The 22,057-nt window shown below is 46.3% G+C and overlaps 1 protein-coding gene across 1 annotated transcript; it reads right to left on the reverse strand.

Annotated features, from left to right (window-relative positions):
• Positions 1 to 4,823: 4,823 nt before the first annotated feature.
• Positions 4,824 to 20,343, reverse strand: fam53b (family with sequence similarity 53 member B). Its single transcript, XM_056429930.1, has 5 exons — positions 20,175 to 20,343; positions 13,676 to 13,907; positions 12,088 to 12,142; positions 9,143 to 9,846; positions 4,824 to 5,863 (listed from the first exon to the last, which is right to left on the reverse strand). Exons 2-5 carry the CDS (start codon positions 13,763 to 13,765, stop codon positions 5,534 to 5,536), a joined length of 1,179 nt encoding a protein of 392 aa, XP_056285905.1. The 5' UTR covers positions 13,766 to 13,907; positions 20,175 to 20,343; the 3' UTR covers positions 4,824 to 5,533.
• Between the last annotated feature and the right edge of the window lie 1,714 nt (positions 20,344 to 22,057).

Genomic DNA, 22,057 nt, shown 5'->3' on the forward strand with positions numbered 1-22,057 from the left:
CTCCAGTATAAACAGGAATTTTTACCGCAGCGACTTTTGAATTATAGAAACAGGTCGCAGGAAATGGGAAGTGAGCTGGTCTCGGGGATGATGAATGCAGAAGCCAGGCGAGTGTGATGAATCACTCTGGTGCTCGAGCTCATAACCGCCCCCCCCCCCATGTAAACTAAGTAAGCGCTCCATCATATGAGTGAAGAATCGCAAATCTGCAACTGCTTATCCTTATTTACGTGACTGTAAGCCGCCCTCGCTGGGGGATCGTCCCGCCGTCGTTACATTAATTGCTCACTGGACGTAGTGCATTCACTCCAGTGTCTACACTGTAGACTCTACAGTGATGAGGGGAAAGAGTTGGTTATTTGGGCTTTTGTCTGCCAGCTGGATCTTTGAGGCCTCTGGAATTGGGGCGTAAAACAAATGCTTCTCCATCGCTGCCCCTAAGGTCTCAGCGCACCAAATGGATTCAACGAGAACAAAAGCCCACTGCCAAGCAATTCATCGAGGTCTTTCTGGTTCACTTCACCATTCGCTGACACGAGCTTGAATGTTCTTGGGTAATTAAAGGTAATGAAATGGTACAAAGTATTAAGAAACTGTGCCCGAGCTGGGTGTACCACATATTAATGTACATGGCAAAGTGCTAGCATCTGGGACCCCGTTTTCTAAGAGCGTCCACATTGTTTGACTTGGTGTGTAATAGGTTACGGCCCACTGGCCTTGTGCGCAGCTATTAAACTCATATTTGACGACTTTCTAATGAATTCACTTTCCTTTAACCAAGTGACAGTTCATGGAAGTGCAGTTTAGAATAATTCTAAAAGGATGTCGGCCACAGATTTCAACACCACCTCTTGGTTCATCATCACTCGCTGTTACACACACACACACACACACACACATGCCCCCCAAAGCTCGCTGTTTGATAACCAAACCAGTTTCATGCTGGCTCAAGGTCAGCCACCCATTTCACACGAGTTACAAATTGGCAGCAGTGTACCTCTGCAGGCTGGTTTGATAGGGAAACGGTCATAAAGTCCTCCTAGAGTGCAGCGCATTGATTCCCGAACTGTGACCGCAGACTGAAGCAAGATTACCTTTCAAATAATACAGATGACCTCATTTCAGGAGACGTGTCTGGGCATGTTTGACCTCGCTGCCACAGGACATTATCGACAGTCATAACACTCGTCAAGTCTTTGACTGACAAGTTGTTGTTGTTGTGGTGTTCTTCCAGTTGGAAGCGATTGGCACATCAGTTTGTCATCTTTGGACTTTTTATTGTCTTTGTTACATCTGTGTCGTGTTTTCACACAGTATTGTACCTACGATATTAAGTGTACTTCCTCTCATGTAAACACGGTTAGTCATGAGGCGTTTAGGCACTTACTGTATTTGCAGAAGTTACAGAAAATAAGTTTAATCCCTGATTAATGGTTTTAACTGCAAGACCCATGTCCCATGAGCCTCAGCTGTACTGACATTCATCCCTGTTGTTTACGGACTATTCCAATAGAGTTCTCGCCATTTTACAACTCTGCATATGTCATTCGCCACGAAAGTCTTCTTGATCCGCAGCACACTTCAGCTAGATGTTTATCTTTAAATATCAGCTTCTGCAGTCCTACCAGAACGGGATAAAGACTGAAACGTCTGAGTGTCCCCCCTCCAATTACTCTGAAACGTTATATTTCATTACAATGATTCTGAAATCCAATATTTAAAATGAACCAGACATTTTTTTTAACGAGGCCCATTGAGTACACACACACACACAGACACACAGACACACACACACACACTGCTGCAGTGTGTCGCCGAGCCAACATCCATATATGTTTTCGTGTCATCGGTTTGAGGAAGGCTCCTCTTACACTGCAGCACACCTGGATTTAACTCCCCGAAACAACTGCCAGCTGTGTGTTACCTTGAACTTTCATCGCTGCTCATCCGGCACTTCCTGTTTGACAGGAAACTGCAGGTCAGCTGACCAGACAACGGCGCGCACCTGCAGCCCCTAAATGCACCCGTATCGGTGGAAACATGGCACTTCTTGGTCCCGTCGCTCTGACTCGCCAAGCCACGTGCTTCCCCACATTTCATCAGCCCCCACCCCACCACCCCCCTCGCGGGCAACCGTGCCAACAGCGCTCGGTGGCGTGGGAGGGCGCTGGAATCGTCGGGTTTGGAGCAGAGGCCACGAATTTCCTCTCTGAGTGTTTACAAGGCAATCTGAGAAGCGCCTCAGTTCACACACACACACACACACACACACAAAGCAGTCTGTCCTCCAACATGGTCACAAGCCCCTCCAGGGACACGACCCCTGCTCAGCTGCCCGCTTAAGCGTCAGAGGCCTGGCTCGCCTGACGCTAAGCATGACCCTGTGATGTCATGGCCGAGGGTATGCGTGTGTATAATCCAGGAGAAAGGGGAGGTCGTATGTCACCGCGCAGCGTAAACGACCTGTCCCGGGCCACAAGAGGTCTGAAGGCTTCCAGCCGACCTCGGGTTGAAAGCCGTCTGACTGCCGGGGCTCTCTCCTGCGAAGGTGTCCTGTTACCTTGTGGAAAGGCCTGAGCTTTCAACACTCCGGTCAGGTCCTACACTCCTCTTGCTGAAGGGGCAACTATTTGACTTGGAGGACTGTACGGCCTTGAGGCATCTCTGAAGAATATTGCTGCTCAGATGTAACACTGACTGAACTTTAAAAGAAATAGATGTTGTGGTCTAGCATGAAAGTGGGTGGGTGAGATTCAACGCGATAACTCCCTCCACACACACGTTTATTGATTTAGTGCACTCGAACATTAATATATTGAGCTTTTCGTTCATTTGGAGCTTAGGAAAGCGTCAGACACTGGAAATGTTTTGTGGCCGGGTGCTACAGCTAAATAGTTTTTCAGCCCAACCACATCAGAGGTGCCAAGCGGGGGTAGGCACCAACCTGGAAACTAACGCCAGCATTCAGTTTCATTTTACATACGGTTTCATTTTTCTTTTATTAGAAAGTGTTCAACTCCTGAAAAATATTTGTTTTCCAAAATTCGATTTGCCGTTTGTGGGCATTATTTTATTTTATTCTATTTAGTGAGCTAGAACCTGTTTCTCAAACTTTTAGCAGGGACTTAAATATTGACTACGCCGCGAAGTAAAGCAGACGAACGTGTTATGCACCTGAAACATCTGACATAAAACTCCCCCGTGAGAACCGTGGGCCATCTGCTGCGTGAAGAACTGTGATGCGACTCGTTATTAGAGCAGATAGGACCGCGCAGAACCTCCAAGAATGACAACCCTGTTGTGTGGACGAGTGCCGTGCAGAACATCGGCATGACGTGCCCCTCTTGTTGCTCTCCCATCTTCTCTCAGAACACAGCCCCCTTTCATTTCTGTCAATCCACTGATTAAAGGCCGGCGTCCCTTGGTGTCAGTCCGCCCCTCAGCACGTTTCATCACAAGGCTTCGGCCGGCTCTGTGTAAATATGAACTCGCATTGCGAGCTTACAGACTCTCAGGCAACAGTGTAATGATCCAAACCTTTACACGACTATGCATTGGCCCTGTCGGCAAGTTCAATCCCACAGTTATGCTCCGTGTGGTATTTGCGCCTACAGCACAGCATGTAAAGCAATCTTCAAATGCCTCAGCTGGTCTTTTAAGAAGAAGACCGACTCCCCTCAGTTGCACCTTTTTGAAGCTTTCAAAGGACGAGCAACGAATCAAAAGGTTACGGTCAGTATAATCGTGGAGGTTTGCACAGGCCGTTGGGGGGGATGCAGACAAACGGAGCAGCAGCCCTGACACATGGCCCACATTCACAGCCGCCTCCCACGTCACTGTGCTCCTCCGAGAAAAAGACTCTTTTGTTTCCCAGTGCAGGGAGGGAGGGAGGGAGGTCTCTGGGTTGAACCGCCGCTCAGCTCCACCACTCCACCCGCCATCAAAAAGAAACAAGGACCGGACTTCCCACCCCTGCCTGGCGTCCTCTCGACTCACTCCCGCTTCAGCACACAAACACAGGCTCATCAGTCGTGCCACGACTACGACGGATTGTCTTTTCCTGCTACTTAATTGGGTCAGTCTGCATTGTTGCATTAAAGTCGTCTCCAACAATGACCTTGCTGTTTATGCACGGGCTCAGTTTATGGCAGCAGTGATTATTTTCTGAAATAAAAGTGGCAATACCACCGCGAATGTAAAGTGCGCAGGCTTCATCAGCGTGTACGTCAAAATGTAACGTACGTGCACTGTGTTAATAATAATACATCAAATTTCTATAGCGCTTTTCATAATACTCAGACGCTTTACAACACATAATTTAAAAATTCCTAAAAGCTATGCATTAAAAATTACAATAAAAACATGTTATGTTAGCAAACGACTCACCATAGATTTGAGAGTGAAACTATATTTTCCTCAGAGCATAATAAAGTTCAAGTAAGGTAGAAATGCTACAGTCAAAAAATGTAAGTACAGGACTCCATTATTTATATTATTTTTAAACAAGTTAATTAATGTATCCTCATACTCCAAAGTTTCTTATGTCTTTATTTTCCGCTTTGCTTCCGAAAGCTAGCAACACTTCCTTGCCTTTTCAAAATGTCCGTCTTCACAGGAAACTACTGCTGTTTAGGCAACATGACTACTTGGTTAGTTTGAGGAAAAGGAACTGTAAAAGTTCAAAGCCAAAGTATTTGGAAGAATTTTTAATCCATTCACATTTTTCTTTTTGTACGCCCCATCCGACGTTCGCTCTGTCCGAACACACATTTTGTTTGAGACGTTGCGAATAAAGACGCTAAAATAACGGGATTACAAAATGACACATTTAAAACTGTGTTTTATTTGTATAGAAATATGCTCATGTTTTACAGAACTTTGTAGTTACAAACTGTAAAAAGAATATTAACGCTATTAGAATCCCAAAGGTTGTCTCACGCGGACGGGAGCTCGGAGAGAAGCCTGATGTTACCGTGTGAAATGTTAAGCTCTTTAATATACTTTACAGGTCGTGTGCGGAGGGCGCTTCACCAACAGCAGCTCTCCAAGTCGTCTTCCTCTCTCCGCCATGTGCTCGTGTACTTGAAGAAGAACGGACGCTCTTTCTCGCGCAGAGAATTGATACAAACCTGCTGAGAATTCTCTCCGAACGCAGTACAACGAAGGTAATCGGGGGCGCCGACAAACGTGAAACCCCAGTCTCTGAGCCAACATTAATATATCACTTTTATATTCATCAGTTCTATCATGTCCCCCTGAAACTGTCCTTGTTCTCCTGAGACACAGTTGAGATAACGCACAGTGTGGGAGGAGATTCTGACTGCACAAAGCCTCCAACAATGGCCCACAAAGCTCCTGCTCAAGCTCTCCTTTAGAAGAAAAAAACAACAACAAAAAACTAGTGCTGGAATGCTCCCTGCATTAGCGTTCCACTTGCTTTGCCCTTAAGACTATCAGTACTGTTTACTGTGCCACCTGGCGATGAACGCTCAGTCCCCTTAATTAGCGTCCCCCGAGAGGAAGACAGTCCGGCTCAGTTCCTCTCGATTTGCTCGATGTCGAGCTCGCCTCCGAGTTGGTACACGTCCTTCCTCATGCTACACAGCCCCGCCCACAGAGGCTCGTTGTCCTTCCCATTGGTCGTGCCTGGCATCCAGTCCGCCTCCTCGATGGTGGGGTCTGGCGGCACGTTCCCGGTGGTCTCGCCCTCGTTGGTCCAAGGCCGAACGTCCTCCCGGCCGCCGCGTTCGTTCGCCGATGGGTCGTCGTCGGTGCTCCCGAGAGTGGGCGGGGCCTGGCTGGACTCGCCGCCATCTTCGCCTGTGATTCCAGGGCAGCTGAGGCTGTGGAAATTCCGAAGTTTCTGTGAAAGTACAGGAAGGCATAGAATGAATGTCAATGAAACAAGCATTTACTTAAATATGTCAAACCTTTGCTCTGGTAGAAGTCTCCAGTCTCCTCTGGGATCAATAAAAAACATTTCCTTACTCTCGGACTATGAACCATGTCTCAACAAAACAAAACGAGGCATACAACCCCTCTGCTGTGGGCAGTACGTGGGTGAGTCCGTGAGCTCAGAGCTGGACACTAAGCAACATTACAACCACTGTAATTGATGAAAGTAAAAAGATTTGACGGGTATAAATTTAGCCTGCATTACATACTGGAGCAACTGGTGGATGAGCGAGTCGATGCGCCCTGAGGTCCAGGCAGCAAGTGGTCAGATACCCAGAGGGCAGACATCACTCATGTCGGCCGTTGGACTCTGTGCATTGTACAGATCTAGTGAAAGGCCCTTCATACATCTGGGAAACCCAGGAACCTCCTTCGGCAAATCCACATGTGCCAACTCCGCTGCAGGCGAGCGCTGCGACAGCTGTGGAAGGGCTTTGTGACGGAGGCTTATCCAATCTGCACAGCTAATGTGGAGCGGGCAGGACAGCTGCCTCGTGCCGGGGCCACGGCGGTGCCGGGGCCAGAAGGACATCGGGAGAATGAGGCCTCTGTGAAAAACCTCCTGTCGCTTGTGCGCCCGCGGAACAAGCGTCGGCCCGTCGGGGCTGCAGGTCGCGGGGGCCAAGTGTCGGAAGCCGCGAGAGCGCGGCGTGTCATCTTCTACCTCTTTGGATTCCGTCTCAAATGAAATGCCTCGAGGGTTCATGGGGACCTGAGAACGGGTCAAACGTGGCGGTGAGAAAGGCCTCTGCAACACCCTGCGGTTTTTTTTCTTGGCTCCGTTCAAGGGGGCACATTCGTCAGCACCGGGCCGGTGTCACTTCGCCGCCTCCGTCCCAACAGGCACATTTCTGGCCCGGGCCATGGGACCGACTGATAAGGCCACGAGTCGTCTGGACTGTAGCAAAACACTCCAGAGTACAGCAAAGAGCTTCGGGCAGAATGTCCTCACACAACTTACTTCACCACATTACAACGCTGGTCATGACAAAGAGCAGCCAGTGTCAGTGTGTCTGCTTCTCTCTGTGTGAATGAAATGGAGACGCCCTCACTGACCTTGACTCTCCATCAATACAAGCTGATCAATAGCTCATGAGGCCCGGTTGTGGCAGCGATCCACCCACTGAGCTGAATTTACAGAAATCAATATCTCTTTACCCAACACGCATCTCCCCTGTGCAACGATCCATAACCTCGGCCACAGCTGCTCTACTTCCTGACATTCATAGAGCCGCAGTGAGCCACGCAGAGGGGAGCAGTTTCTCCCTGAGTAAACTACACCGCTGTGGCGAGTGGATGAGAGGTCGCTTCAGAGAAACACTCGGCACTGGGACCAACCTTTGAACAGTAAGGTGACTGAGTGCTGGTACGGTGACGTGTGCGTGAGAAGCGCCGCAAGAGTCGAGCGCCGACTGAGTTTGGTGGCTCAAAACTTCAATCAATAGTAAACTAGAACGGGCACTCGGTAGAGCGCATACCTTCGCATATCACAAGATTGGGCATTGAATTATGAACATGTTGGCATTAGTTGCATGCCAATTGGATAGAAATTGACCGCGCTATGGTAAAAAGAAGATTTTGACCTTTCCGTGACCTTGACCCGATCGATCCCAAAATCTAATCAAATGGTCCCCGGATAATAACCAATCATCCCACCAAATTTCATGCGATTCGGTTTAATACTTTTTGACTTATGCGAATAACACACACGCATACAAATACACGGCGATCAAAACATTACCTTCCGCATTTTCAATGCGAAGGTAATCACAGATTTTTTTTAAGTCTATAAAATGGCAGAAAATAATAAATTGCTTGTGGAACATTCCCAGGGTGAGTTCACGGTGACATCTTTTGTCAGCAGCTTGTTTTATCCAACCAAAAGACCCCAAAAAAACAAAAGAAATCAGCATATTTGAGCTGCCGGGGCATTCTTACTTGATAAAGCGCTCGGAAACAATTAGGAGGTTCTCGAGTTCATCGGCTCTCCATCTGGGTTTAGTTGCATAACGGCCAAATGATCCTAAAGTAATGTTCTCCAGGTCTTCCCTCTAAACCAGAGTCCCTCTGGAAGTTTGAAGAGGTCAAACTAAAATATACATTGCAAAAAAACACATCAGTCCCATTTACTGATGGAGGATCTGAGCACACAATGCACAAACAGCAGACTCCATGCCAGCGATCTCAGCGCCCCGACGCTCCACTGTGAAAATATTGTCCGTGGCCCCCGCCTGAGGCGGTGTTCTCCACGCCGACCTCGTCCCCGTTCGGAGCGTGTGAGGCGTCTGCTCGGCGTGTCACAGCGGCGCTGTTGTTAAGACTCGGCTGAACTCTGGGTGACTTTCTCCGAGGGGCCCAAGTCCGGCTCTGTGTTTATGATCCGCGGTCGGTCGGCGTACGTGTGAAACTTAACTAGGTGCGTCTGCTCGCGGGGCAACGAGACAAAAAGCGCTTGATGTGCAGATGTCTGTCGTAAGATCGTTGCTTTTATGGAAGACAAACTCCTTTCATCGTCTGACTGACATCTTAACTCCTGCTTTGATCAAATCTTAATCCAGTGCCATAAAATAAGGAAATGATATGCCACGTTCGCTCTATTTCTGCAAATATACAACCGCATCCTGGAATGTGACCCCAACGGGCCTGCGTGACCGAACGCTCGCCTTCGTTTAATGACAACGCCTGCAGAAACACTTTGAGCTGATGGAGAACAGACACATCGGCGTGACCTTTGCTGGAAGTGTTTGTTTATCCAACCTGGCAGGAGCAAGTTGCCACAACAGTGTGGTATAACTAGCTAATGTTGGTGAGACTGATGGACCGAGCAGAGCTTCCAGCTGGCACCACCGTTTCCTGAGGGTCTCGTCTCGCATGCTCTGGACTCTTGTGGAGCACAAGGCTGGGACGAGTTCAACCGATAAATAGATAACACACTAAATGATCCTCGAAATGACCTCGGAAATGTTATCGGACTTGCTCAGGTGCAACATTAAATAGACAGTTTAACAGTTTATACGAGGCATCAAGTGATGTTCAGCGGAATATGTGCTCCTTAAACTGTAAACCTAACTGGCAGAGATTGCAGTATTTAATCAAGCATCTATTGTCGTGATTAAACCCGACGTCGAGCAGTTTATTTCTGTGCGATGTTTTCCAAAGTAAACCTTTTCTAAAAAAAAAAACCAACCTGGGTCATCTTGGCCAGGTCCAAAGAAGGCCTCTGCTTCTGTGCGTCAGCCGGCCTCCTGCGCTTCACGCCCATCTTCTTGTCGTTGAGGGCGCCCGGCTGGGAGCGACTCCGGGCGAGACCTCCCTGTCCGCCTCGGCGCTCCAGCTCGGGCGTGGAGTCGGGGGAGCTGGCCGGCGAGGGGAGGCAGATGTGTTCGTGAGAGAGGTAGAGGGGCTGCGCCGAGGGCTCGGAGGACAGCGGCACGGAGGAGGCGGAGGGGAGCGGCCGGCTGAAGCAGGGCAGGCTGGAGCTGGCGCTGCGCTGCACGGCCGGGAAGCCGAGCTGCGGCGCGTTGGCCACGCGGCCGCGCTGCACGCTGCCGCCGCTGTGGCACCGCCTCTTCTCCACCGCTGTCCACACGCGAGAGCCCTGGGGGCGCCAGGTGGAGCGGCAGCCGCCCGGCTCGTCGGAGCAGGACAGGGAGCGGCACTGCCGCTTGCTGGGGGGCGCGGCGGAGTGCGAGGCCGCGGCCTCGGCCGAGGTCAGGCTGAGGTCACGCAACAAGCTGGTGATCGTGGTCGAAGTGGAGCCGGCGTCCCAATCCCAGTGGGCGGAGCTCCTGTGCACCTCCGGCAGGACGTCCCACAGGCTCTCCAGGCTGGTCCCGACCGGCCTCTGCTGTACGGCACAGCTGTGACCCAACGCACGCCACCGGCTCGACTCTGCAACACAAGGCCAGATTCATTTTGAATGTCTTAACCTTTGGAAACCAGACGGAGACGGTTATTTATGGCATTCTTTTCTTCAGGCACTGAATTTCGGCAAAAAAAGATGGAAAAATGAAATACATTTACTGTAATTACCACATTTTGACGCTGAAACTGTTGTAAGTATTCAATGGTTATGTAATGATCTTGATTGATTTATTTGCTTGTGTGTGCATGTCACCAAAAAAAAGAGGATGTCTATGTATAAATGAACTTTAACAATATGGGAAACAAGTGAACCTTTTAAAAAGATATTTCCCTGAGGCAACGTAGGTTGTCATGTGACTGCCAGCTTCTGAGTAAATGTCAAGTCAGTGGATCATGAAGTACCTCTGCAGCTCCGACAGAACTAAAAGCAAAATATGGATAGAAAGTCAGGCTAGTTGTGTAATCTCCTTTAAAAAAAACACAATATGAGAATCACTTTCGACCTGAACCTCAGAAGAGGAACTGTCCTTAAAACAGATTTTATTGCCACGGTTCTACAATCATGAGAGATTATGTTTTACAACCTCATCCATGACATGCTCCAGTCGAGTCAGCGCGTTGGTCCCAGCATATGTACTTTGTAATGACACTAGTCACCGCTTTGTGAAATATGCCACTAAAAATAACTTGTGTCCTCCAGGCACTGCTTTAGTTTCAGAGTTTAATCACAGCTTGCTGGAGCAAGGCCTGATAAAATGTCAATAACCCATCATAAACATTCAAACTAAAAGCTTATCGTGTTTTTCTTCTTCTTTTGTTGGCTCTGCACTACCGTCGCTGCCATGCCAGGAAAGTACCTGTTGATTCCCACAACAGAGACTCTCTGAATAGCTGAATGGGTCAGTGAACTGTGAGTCAGAGACTAAACGTTGAGGCCACTGCCCACTCCTGGTATGCAAAACATCTATTCTTCTCCACTGGAAATTTAAAAAAAATCCAAAATACCATCTGCAGTACACAGACAGGAGGAGGAACAAAGGCCAGTGATGCTGCCGTGTAATCCGCCAGTATTATACACTCGATGCCAAGTTACTGCAAGGACAGAATACTATTTAATCTCCCAATACAAAGGCTGTAAAGGCTGTTAGTCATCCGGCAGGGAAGTCGCAACCACATTTTCAACTTGTGGACGACATGTTCACAGCCAGGAGTGCCGCAAGATCCCAGCTAATGCTCAAACACGTCGTCATTAACACGCATTCATCGTGGATGAAGCACCCGACAGGCATGTTCTACGTGAAACCGTGTGACCAGATGCAAGTGAGACTGGCTTTCGGCCATCATACCAATCATTTCTCAGATGTATGACAATAGCTCTGCTGTGACGATACACTCGGAGCTTCACGAGCTGCGGAGGATCATCGTTAGTACATATTTACGTGTCATCGACATTTCGTGATGGCAAGTATGGCACATTGGCTTACGACAGTGGCCCAAAATAGAGGAAATATAGTGTTGGGCTGGAGGACATGACGGCCTATAAAAAGGGATTTATACCAATGTAGCAATTACTTTAGGAATTCATAAGCATTTTTGCTTCTACCTATACCTTTTCAGTCTTTCTCTTTTGTATATTATATAGGATAATATTGTATTGTATTTGATTTGATTGAGTGAATAAAATACACAAACAAATAAACTTTGAAGGTTCTATATGTTATACTCAATAAAGTTGCAGCAAACAACTATTTTCCATGTACAGCTATAGTGGAGTAATGTCTACCCGAGCAGAGACTCGAGACGCTCTCGCTCTGGTCTGAGCTTCTCTGTGCTTTCTTTACGTAGATGGGCCGGCCATGCATGCCTTTTTATGCACGTTAGTGCAGGTGACCGTGTCCCACCTGGTCAGCTCTGCACTGCACTCACCCTCAGATAGAGGGTGGGATAACTGCCAGCATCGTTAGCCGTGAGCCAGCGACATGCTGAGTCATGTGGAGGAAACAGATATGCTCTGAATCCCATATTCAGCACTGATAACAGCATATGGTGCTGTTGGGCTATTCTGGACAATCTAACGGCAATATCTAATTTGCATCAATGTAATGAAAATGCCTTGTTTTGTTTGACATCGAAAACAGACACTTATCTCGTTTCAATTTCCAGAATATGTTTTATGACTAAAAATCCCTTCTGACATTACCCATATCACATAACACCTCCGTGCAGGTGCGAATGTGTATATTGATGAAAAAGATGTCCGACTCTTACCCATGAGTCCACAAGAGAAAAGTGCAGTCCCCTGGGTCATGGTCTGTGCCTGGAACTGCAAGAGAAATTCACAGTCAGCTCTGCAGAAAGTCACGTGAAATGTACAGGAGGTTCTTGTATTGGCAAGTCAATAAATCAACAAATGCAAATCAAAACCTACTGTATCGTCAGATTTTTTGCATGTATAATTGTCATAAAACAAGTTTTGCTGGTGGGAAATGAAGAATAAAGTGCAACCCATCAACCCAGTGTTGCACTATAATGCCTCCGATTGACACACGTGGCTGAGAGGGTAAACTCAGCCCACATCGGTGAGGGGATTTTCTTTCACTCTGGCAGAGGAAGGTTTCCACTGCATGGATGCTGATTGGGAAATGAGTCAGAGTCGGTCTGCCCAGAGGAACTAAAATACTCCCTTGTCATTTTGAGTCCAGTAAATGGAGCGCGGGGGATTCAAACCCAGATGACACACGAGCCTGGCAGCTAGTGCGCTACAATTATCAGAAATTGTAGCAAAACACGTCCCTTATTGCCAATGTTCAACATCACTTCCTGACATTTAGTGAAGCAACATCTATTCATTTTCTGACAGATTGTAATCAGAGGAAGTTAACAGTCATATTTAAGCTCTAATTAAAGTTGACCGAATAGGAACATATAATGTAGAGCCATTAAACTCATCTGGAGCGATGAGTGGCTGGCAACGATTTCTTGATTTAGGCCCAAGTCCAAACCACCACCTATACCCTCTTTCTACGCACTTCCGCATGTTGAGGGTCCACCATATAAATGTAATCAACCAACCCAATGTGTGATGGGTTGTAAAGTCCCCCAACAGCGACTAAACATTGATGCGGACTTACCCGCTGCCCTTACTGGCCCCGTGCTACACCGTGTCCTCCAGACAAAAACTGTACAAACATTGACTCGTAAACTACACATATTTGTACATGCTTATTCCTTATAAAAGTGTTCCTGTTATTTCTCTATATTATACATTTCCAGTCTAGAATGAGAGCAACTGTTACATAAACCATTTCCCCCCACAGGACCAGTAAAGTATCACTGATTCTGATATTTAATGATAGCTTTCTGGAGCAACACCTCGTGCAGTGGAGGCCTGATGACAAGACTACTTACACACATAGAACTAGTATGGGCACTCGGTAGAGCGCATACCTTCGCATATCACAAGATTGGGCATTGAATTATGAACATTTTGGCATTAGTTGCATGCCAATTGGATATAAATTGACCGTGCTATGGTAAAAAGAAGATTTTGACCTTTTCATGACCTTGACCTTTGACCCGATCGATCCCAAAGTCTAATCAAATGGTCCCCGGATAATAACCAATCATCCCACCAAATTTCATGCGATTCGGTTTACAACTTTTTTTGTTAAGCGAATAACACACATACAAATAAATAAATAAATAAATACACGGCGATCAAAACATAACCTTCCGCATTTTCAATGCGAAGATAATAAATAAATAAATACACAGCGATCAAAACATAACCTTCCGCATTTTCAATGCGAAGGTAATTACACATTACGCTAAACAAAAGTTGAAAATAGCCTCTTACCGGGCCCGAATCTGTACTTTTGGATTTTACATCATCGGCGCCCTTTTTTTCCAGTGTTTTCTTGAAAATGATCACCATGGCAACACACATCTTTGTCCCAAGCTGTTCCAGTGAGGGCAAGAAAACCTGGCGTCCATCTTGACCGGCACGGTGTGAGCAGGCCGGTTTCTCACAAGCTGAAGACGGCAGCCCTCGACTCCTTCAGGAATGCGCTTCACTGCTCGACGCGAGCCTGAGCGGAGACACACGAAGACGAGCACAGGATTAGGATTCTGTACATTTCTGACATTCTGACAACCATATAAGCGCAAAAACAATCCAGCTGAATGGAGGAGATGCCCTGAGTGGAGTGCTCGGAAACACGCAGTCACTGAACCCAACGCTCTCTGGCGGCTTTTCAGGAGCTGACGTGACAAAGAGGTTGTCCTGTTATGTGAGTCGCTTCATTCATCGAAGAGGACGCAGGCTGCATTCTCTGCACTTACAATGGATTCCAATCGCGACACAAAGAAAAGTGTCATCAAGTATTAAAATGTCCAAACAACTCTCTCTCTCTCTGCCTTATTGATCTGTTTGCTTAATATGAATCAAACAATTGTTGCTTTAGCAGTTCAAAAAGCAGGTGCTAATTCTGACGAGAGTTTCGACCAGGCGGCAACCTCCGGTGAAGGTGAGGTAAGGTGAAGGCTTAAAGTGAAGCGTCTTAAAACGTGCATTCTCTCTACCGGCCAAATTCTGTTTGAGAAATAAAGTCAGATTGTATGGAAGTCTATGAGAAAATTAACCTACTTCTCTCTTGATTTTTCCCCCCAGTAAACATTGTAAACATGAGTTTATGGACTCAATCGCTTGTTTTAAGTCTTCTTCAGTAAATAATGGTCCTATTTAGAGTCAAATAGACCATAAAGCAGGTAATGCTTTTGGGTGGGCTTACTGAAAAATCGCCGAACTCGAGGCTTCATGAAAGCAGTCCACAAACCAACGGCTGACGTCACAATGACTACGGCCACTTCTTATAGTCTATGGTTTTCATGCAGTGAGGGGGCACTAGCGCTACCACCTACAGGGACTAGCGTCTTTGACTATGTCGTGGAGAAACTGTTGACACTGGAGAAGTGGCTTATGCTGCAGGAACACTGAGTGCAGTGGAATCTGAAGTTACTATAACACCGGCACTCTTGCAAACCTGTTCAACTCCGAGTGGAACTTCAAGGAAGGTTCGTGGGTTTTGACAAGATCCTTCAATTCTCAAGTGAGCGAGCAAACATTACCAGCAAACTCTCGCTTTGATTCGCAAAGGGCGTCGCCTATGTTGCCATATGTTGTCGCGTGCAAATCGAAATTACACTGCAGTTTCCCTTCCACGTGGTCTCCCCACGGTGTCACCGAAACAAGAACTTTATACCTTGTTTGGTTCCTGCCCGTCGCCGTGGGGATTATCAGTCATCTGAGAGAGCAAGTTTCCTCAAAGTGTTCCACACTGGAGCACACAAAGAGGAATAGAGCAAAGTCAAAGTTGTGTAATTGAATCCTCAGGGGCCGGCTGGGAATAGCTGACCTTGCGGTTATCAAAACAACCCTTTTCGCTGCGCCGCGGTTACAGTACGCAGCTGATTAGCCACGGATGCGGATCGACACGACCATCGCGGAGGAGTTCTCACTGCCGCGAGATCGGCTCCACTCGAGGTGACGTCAGCGAGGGGATTGGAACAAAGTGCAGCGGACACGAGGCGGTCGGAGGTCAGAGGATGTTTTAACGACACAAAGAGGAGAAAGAGACGGCGTACGCGAAAACAAACGGGCGCTCTGTGCCGAAGATGAGACACCGTGGGAAACAAAAGAGGCGACATCAGAGGTTTGCGAGTGGAGTGTGTGTGTGTGTGTGTGTGTGTGTAGGGGGTGAATCACAAGACCGTGACATACTGGAGGGGATGTTTGCATTCGGCATATGATTTCCATTACGAACACCCATCACGTCAGGAAAACAACGTAAACGCGAGGGTGTTCTCGGCAGAGTTCTACAAGGAGATCAGGGCGGTTCAAGGACGTCTGGCGGCTTTAGGTTGCGACCTCGTGTGAACGGAACAGAACCGATCAAAGCTTGGAGCAGGTCAGGGCAGCGTATACTGCGCGTGACCATCAACCACGCAGATCTGTGTTCCGAAGCAGAGATGACTCGGGACGAAGAGGAAGACGATGTTTGTGTGTTACAGCGAATGGCTCGGCGAGGCCTGCAGATGGCAATGACACAGAAAGAAAAAGCCGTGTCCGAAATAATTGAAATTGGCAGAAAAGCTAGAACCCTCTTTGACACGATGTTTACCCAAACCAAAAAGGTCACTAAATTATGTTTTCCTTCCCGAGAAAAATTGAAAAACTCTCCACTGTAGCCTGACACTTGGGACTCTAAACCGTAAACATTGTGAATAACTGTAAACAACTTTACTTCTTGTTACAGAGAAATCGCAACAGTTCATCATCTTTCTCATGCTCAGGCATTACATTTTTATCCCATAAAAGCATGCTTTAAATGGGTGAGGTTTATATCATAATTATAAACATTCCTCAGCCGCATGACATAAGCTGAACACACGGTTCGAAAAGCCGAACCTAGCCCCACAGCCTTTGAAAAACATTTAAACTTGTGACCAGTTGTGAATAGAATATATTTTGAGAAGTGCTGGCAACGGGCTTTTTTTCTTCTTGTATGAACAAAGCTCACAAAAGGCATCGTTTCCAAAGCTTCATGGATACACCCCGATGCTCCCGCCTCAGAGGGAGGGCACTTATGTGTTCTGTTAAAAGAGATTTCCAGAATCGTGCCCGTCCCTTCGGGGTGCCGCTACCCTTCCGACGTCCAAACCCGCATCGCCCCAATAACGAAGCCGCCATTATCTGGAATCGGTTGGAGTGTCTTTGCTTCTGCGGGCCGATAGCTCTTTATCTGGTCTGGGGCAGCAGCAGCCATGACAACTGAGAAGTCTAATCTCTGAGAAAGGGGGAAGAACGTTTACAGGACGCTCCCCTCTGACGGGGCTTTCCATCACGCGCAAACAAGTCTGCGGCGACAGCGGCCTTCCTGAAAGACGGCAACGCTGCCGCCTTGGACGAGCTGATGGGACGCCACGCTTTCCTTTGTGGTCGCCGCGAGCCTTTCAGCCACCGCCGCGCTGGCATGGCAGAAATAGCGAGCTATCGCGCGCGGCCTGAATGAGCGATAGAGAGGACGGGAGAGGAAACCACAGAGAAACCACTCGACTATAAAACGGAGGTCTGAGCCCGAACAGACCGCGCTCTGTTTCCGAAAGAAAATAGGACCCAAGACGACTATGTTGTAGATGCTCCTGTTCTAAGACTCAAAAATCGAGGTCAAGTCCAGAAAGACTACAGACTGTCAAGCTTAGCCATTACAATAGGAATTGCAACTGTAGCCACCCATGTTTCCCCAATTAGAGCAACTTTTCCATACATTACTCTGACTGTAATCCCAACATTACGTAAGGATTTGGCAGCTTTGTGTCCGAGTGACAATTAGAGCTAACACAAATCCATTTTATAGCACTTGGGCAGCTGGTGGAGAACCACACTGTTTGAAATCTTTGTTGCACCTTTTATAGGCTACTGATCAATGCATGTGTGAACCACTTATAGAGCATGATGTAGGATTATCACAGAGGCTTCAATTTCTTATTAAAACTTTCGTCCCCGTTAGTCAAGACAAAATTTAAAACGTAAAAAGCATACATGTTACGTTCAATTTTCCGACGTCCTCTTTTGACATTCCGGCACGCAGGGCAGTCGGATCTGCGTCCTGCTCTCAACAATCCCAGGACTGTGGCCTGCCTCAGTAATCCGAGCATCTGCTGAGCACCTGCTGAGCACCTGAGACGTCCCACGACCTGAAACCTAACTGGGGCATTTGTGCTGCCCTTCATCCCCACGCCACTTTGTGAGAGGAATGCTGGGTAATGGAGTGGTATTTCCCCTTTCCACCGGGAGATATTCCCTCAAAAGCTTGTTACCATGAGCGACGGCCTCTGGTGGCCTACTTCTTTGAGTCGCATGCCTTCTACATGATCCATATTTGCACTCCCGTTTCAGCAGTTCCTCATCTCGTAACGGCAGGTGTGTTTGCAGATCGTGCAATAAAAAAAAGCAGACAGACACGCAGCGCTCCTGAAGACCGAATAATTGAATGACAAATTGCCAAACAAGTTCTGCTTTTTTTCTCCCCTGCGGCGGTGTGCATCGCGTCCACTGTGAAAATCCAGGGCTTTTGAAACCCGAAACTTTCTTTGTTGGCATTTTCATTAATTAGGTGCCACAAAGGGCAGGTGCCACCAAGTTTTGCCACGGCTGGATGACTGAAAAGGCATTTATGAAACTCATTGTAAGGTGGAGGCAAGCCCACAGCTGTCTGCGTGTTCACAGACATTAGGCGATGTCAAGCAGGAGGCACACTCTACATTTAAAGCAGCCAGCCTCAATAGTAGTTATCAGGCTCAGTTGAGGGCCTGGGGTACAGCCAAGGTCTCACAAGCATGCAGCTGCCCACTTACCATAAACACAAAAGCTCAGCATGGCTGTGCATGGCAGCCGAGGAGGCCTACGTTTTAAAGCGAGCCTGCTGTTTAATCATCTCATACATAATCACTTGCACTGTATATATTTGTCCGGAACAAGAGCTTTGTTGAGCTCTGTAATCGAGGCTTTCAACAAACCTGTCCGAGTTGGAGAGAAATGTTGTCCACTTGAATGCTAACTCTAACAAAGTCTCTAAATTACAAAGAGTTGGAGACGCAACACTCTCTTACTCCCGCAGCAGAGGAACATTGCATATTGATAGACCCACATAGGAGTAAGTCACATCCAGTGGACACTGCCCTCATAACTTTCAATCAAAATTAAGAGTGAAGGGGAAAGAGCCCTCCTGAGTTTTACATGCAGGAATGCATCCATCCCCCACACTGCATGTCCACTGAAACAACAGGAGAAAGCCAGGGAAGTAACTTTTTTCCAGATAAGTGTTTGAACAACGTAATAACAGTGGCATTACAATTTACAGGACCCCGGAGGGCCTCATTTCAAATGATACGAACATGGAAAGCGGCGTCATCGACGAACTCTGATGGGCAGCCTCTTTTTTACTTGAGCTAAAACTGTCTTTTTCAGATGAGTGTGCCAGCCCTTCAGGTGGATGCCTCTCAGTTTCAGAAGAAAAAGGCCCTGAAAACTGAGCTCGTCCAAGTAACCAGCTCAAACAGTCCTTTAAACTCCTTTTCCAAAATCCCTCATGAAAGGGAAATGAGTTTGGCAAATAAATTGGTGTGACGGGAGCTCACAGAATGTTACACGCAGGCTACAGAGCAAACACGATTTTTAACTTGACAGAAGGGCCACAAGCAACTGATGATCAAATATGAAATGTACTGCGTAAAAAAGTAATATGACACATGTGTTCAAGCAGTACGTCTACTTTTTCTGGTAATGAATGCATGTTCACGCCACGAATGAACTCAACACATATAATCATGGCCATGGTTAAACAAGCTCTAGTTTTTATGATCCCACTCAGCAGTAACTTTGCTGAATCTGTTGGATTGTACATCGCCAGCTCTGTCTTCATACCTGAGGGGAGGGTTGGCTGGATAAAGATAAGACAACATTCCACCGCTACTGCACAAACTGGAACATTAAAGAACGAGTCGGAGAACTAAATGACAAGGGCACATAATGATGTGGCATGCAGTGGCTTATTAAACAATTATAAAAAATAGACAAAGGTCAACCGTACCCCACTGACCTATCTTACCATTGGTGCCATGTATGAGTGAAGCCCCAGTTTCAGATCATAAAGCATGGGCTTCAAAGCCAATTCACAATAACAAAAGTATCCAATGAACTAGTATCTCTTTGAAAACTTGGATGACTTTGTCAACGAATCTGTTTGAGTTCACACTTTTTGTCAAATGTAAAACAAGCCAAGCATTCTTTAAGAATATGAGTGGATGTTACTTGCACAAAAAACGATAGTTTACAGACATCCTTTTTAATTATCATATGTATGAGCATGTCTGAGCTTCGCATACACTTATTGGCACTTGTTTTATTAATTTCCACTATAACATTACATCGCATTATGTCTTTAACTATCTATTAAGTGGCAATACTGACACAATACAAAGAAGAAATAACCGGCAACACATCAGTTAAAGCTGAATGTATGTCAGTGATACCCCAGACAAGACAAAAGAGTCATAGCTATGGTAGTACATGAGGAGAAGTTGCTACGCTAACTAATTACAGCGATGTAAAGTTCCCACAGTGACGGCTACTCTGTGACTGGCCACTTCTTTTTAAATATGTCATCATATTTGAAAAGAATATCATCACAGACTTTCAAAGCACAAGGGAGCATCACACTTTATGAACTAGCTACAGATCCTCAGTTAGCTAGCGCAGAAACTTTATTATTACACCAAGAAAAAGTACCACTCACAAGCATCACGGAGAGCGCCTCGGATCTCCAACGACACCGGGCAGCTGGTTAGTTTCGCTGGACCATGTTGAGTTTTGTATCAACATAAAACCAGAACAAGGCGTCCAGGCAGGAAGCAAGGCGAGCAGTTCACTTCACGTCCTGCTCCAGGCGGCTCCTGCAAACTACAACATTGCCCCAGTGCACTACTGTCCAAGATTGCACGCTAATGAGCCTGTGACAACATTCACGGGCGATACTACTTTTGACAGGGGAGAGGGGGGCCTGCAAAGTTATTTCTCCTCCTAAATGTCTCAGTTTTACGTTAATTATTTACGTTATTTTACTTGTATTGAGTTCTATATTTAATTCAGCTGAAGCTTATGGTGGTATAAAGTAAAATATTAATATATTTAAGGCTTTTTTGAAACAGTTCCACCCCCGCTGCTGTAACTAGTGGTCTAATCCACCCTGCAGTAATGAAAAGTAATCACAGTTTTTGGCTGTGCATATAGACAGGGCCCGTTTCCAATATAAAGTGGTGTAACATGATGACCTGCCAACTGCGTGTGATTTTAAAAAAACAAGCTGGAGGGAGAAAGTGAAAGATGTGTGAAATATATACATTTCTAGTCCCCCCTTACACAATTAATTCTAGTTTAATAAATAGTTGTTATTAGTCATAAATAAATACATTTATTACAAACAGATGCTCTCAACTGTCTTTATCATGCAATATGCTATTATTTAATCTATCCGGGGTTTTTCTCTCAAATATTTGTATTAATTGTGTGCAACCATTTATTACTATTATTGTTGTATGTTATACACCAAGTATTACAAATAGAAAAAGAGAACAATATATATGTTATTTATTTTAAACTCCAGGTTTAGTTTTTATTCCAAAACATACTGTGCATAAGTATACTTATGGTAACATGCACATCATTATGATATCACTAGGCCAGTGTTTCTAACCACCTAAGTCCTTGTAATCTTTCATTTGTCTCTTTCATTTGAATACATTTAGTTAGCCTGAATAGGTAAAACCGGTATTTCACTTTTTTTAACCTGTTAATCATCTGCCGAAATGCCCCAGAGTAAGGTACTGTATACTGCTGTACAGCATGTCCATATAGCTGTGTATTTTCTTACCTGCATGTTTCGACATGTGTACATTGTGAGCAACTGACAGCACTACTCAAACATGTGTTTACTTAATGCACCTCTGAAAATTGACATAAGCCAACTATACTCATGACACATACTACACACAAGTAAGGCAACTGGATATTATTGCAACAATACCATCAAGTGCACTAAGTTAAATTATTTTGTGGGAGCTGAAGTTAACAGAGTGGGCCTCAGAAGGGTGGGGAGCTGGAGCTCACCCCTGGCACACCCTATTCTTAATCAAGGAGTAACATCTGTTGTGTGCCACTAATCTCCCCCAGACTGTCCTCCTCGGTTTTAGACTGTCTGCCTTTTGTGTTAAAGGGCAAGGAGGATTTGTCTCCTCAACTCTGTAAGCTATGTGGGGGTGACCGTTTTGTGTTTGCCAAAACTCCTTCGTCAGTATTAAAAAAATGGAGACGTTGCATGTTGTGTTTTGTTGTCCTCAGCAGAAGATCAAAACAGCTCATTGTAAGATGGCTTGCTACTCATCAAGTTTGGCCGTGTGTGTTGTGACAGTCAAAACCATAGGGGGCAGTATCCACCAATCACCAGATGGAACCAATATCGTTCTATGTTTGAGAAACAATAAACCTTGATTTAGGTCTGTTAGTCCTTTCTCTTTGACTTTGTTAATGTAACTGTAGCTAGCATATGGTTGACAGTGAATAGGAAGTGAGCTTCCAACTCACTTCACCCCAGTGCGGAGACCCCATGCAGAACGCTGAATG

Source organism: Pseudoliparis swirei, chromosome 13, assembly GCF_029220125.1.
Source record: "Pseudoliparis swirei isolate HS2019 ecotype Mariana Trench chromosome 13, NWPU_hadal_v1, whole genome shotgun sequence".
Lineage (NCBI taxonomy): Eukaryota > Metazoa > Chordata > Actinopteri > Perciformes > Liparidae > Pseudoliparis > Pseudoliparis swirei.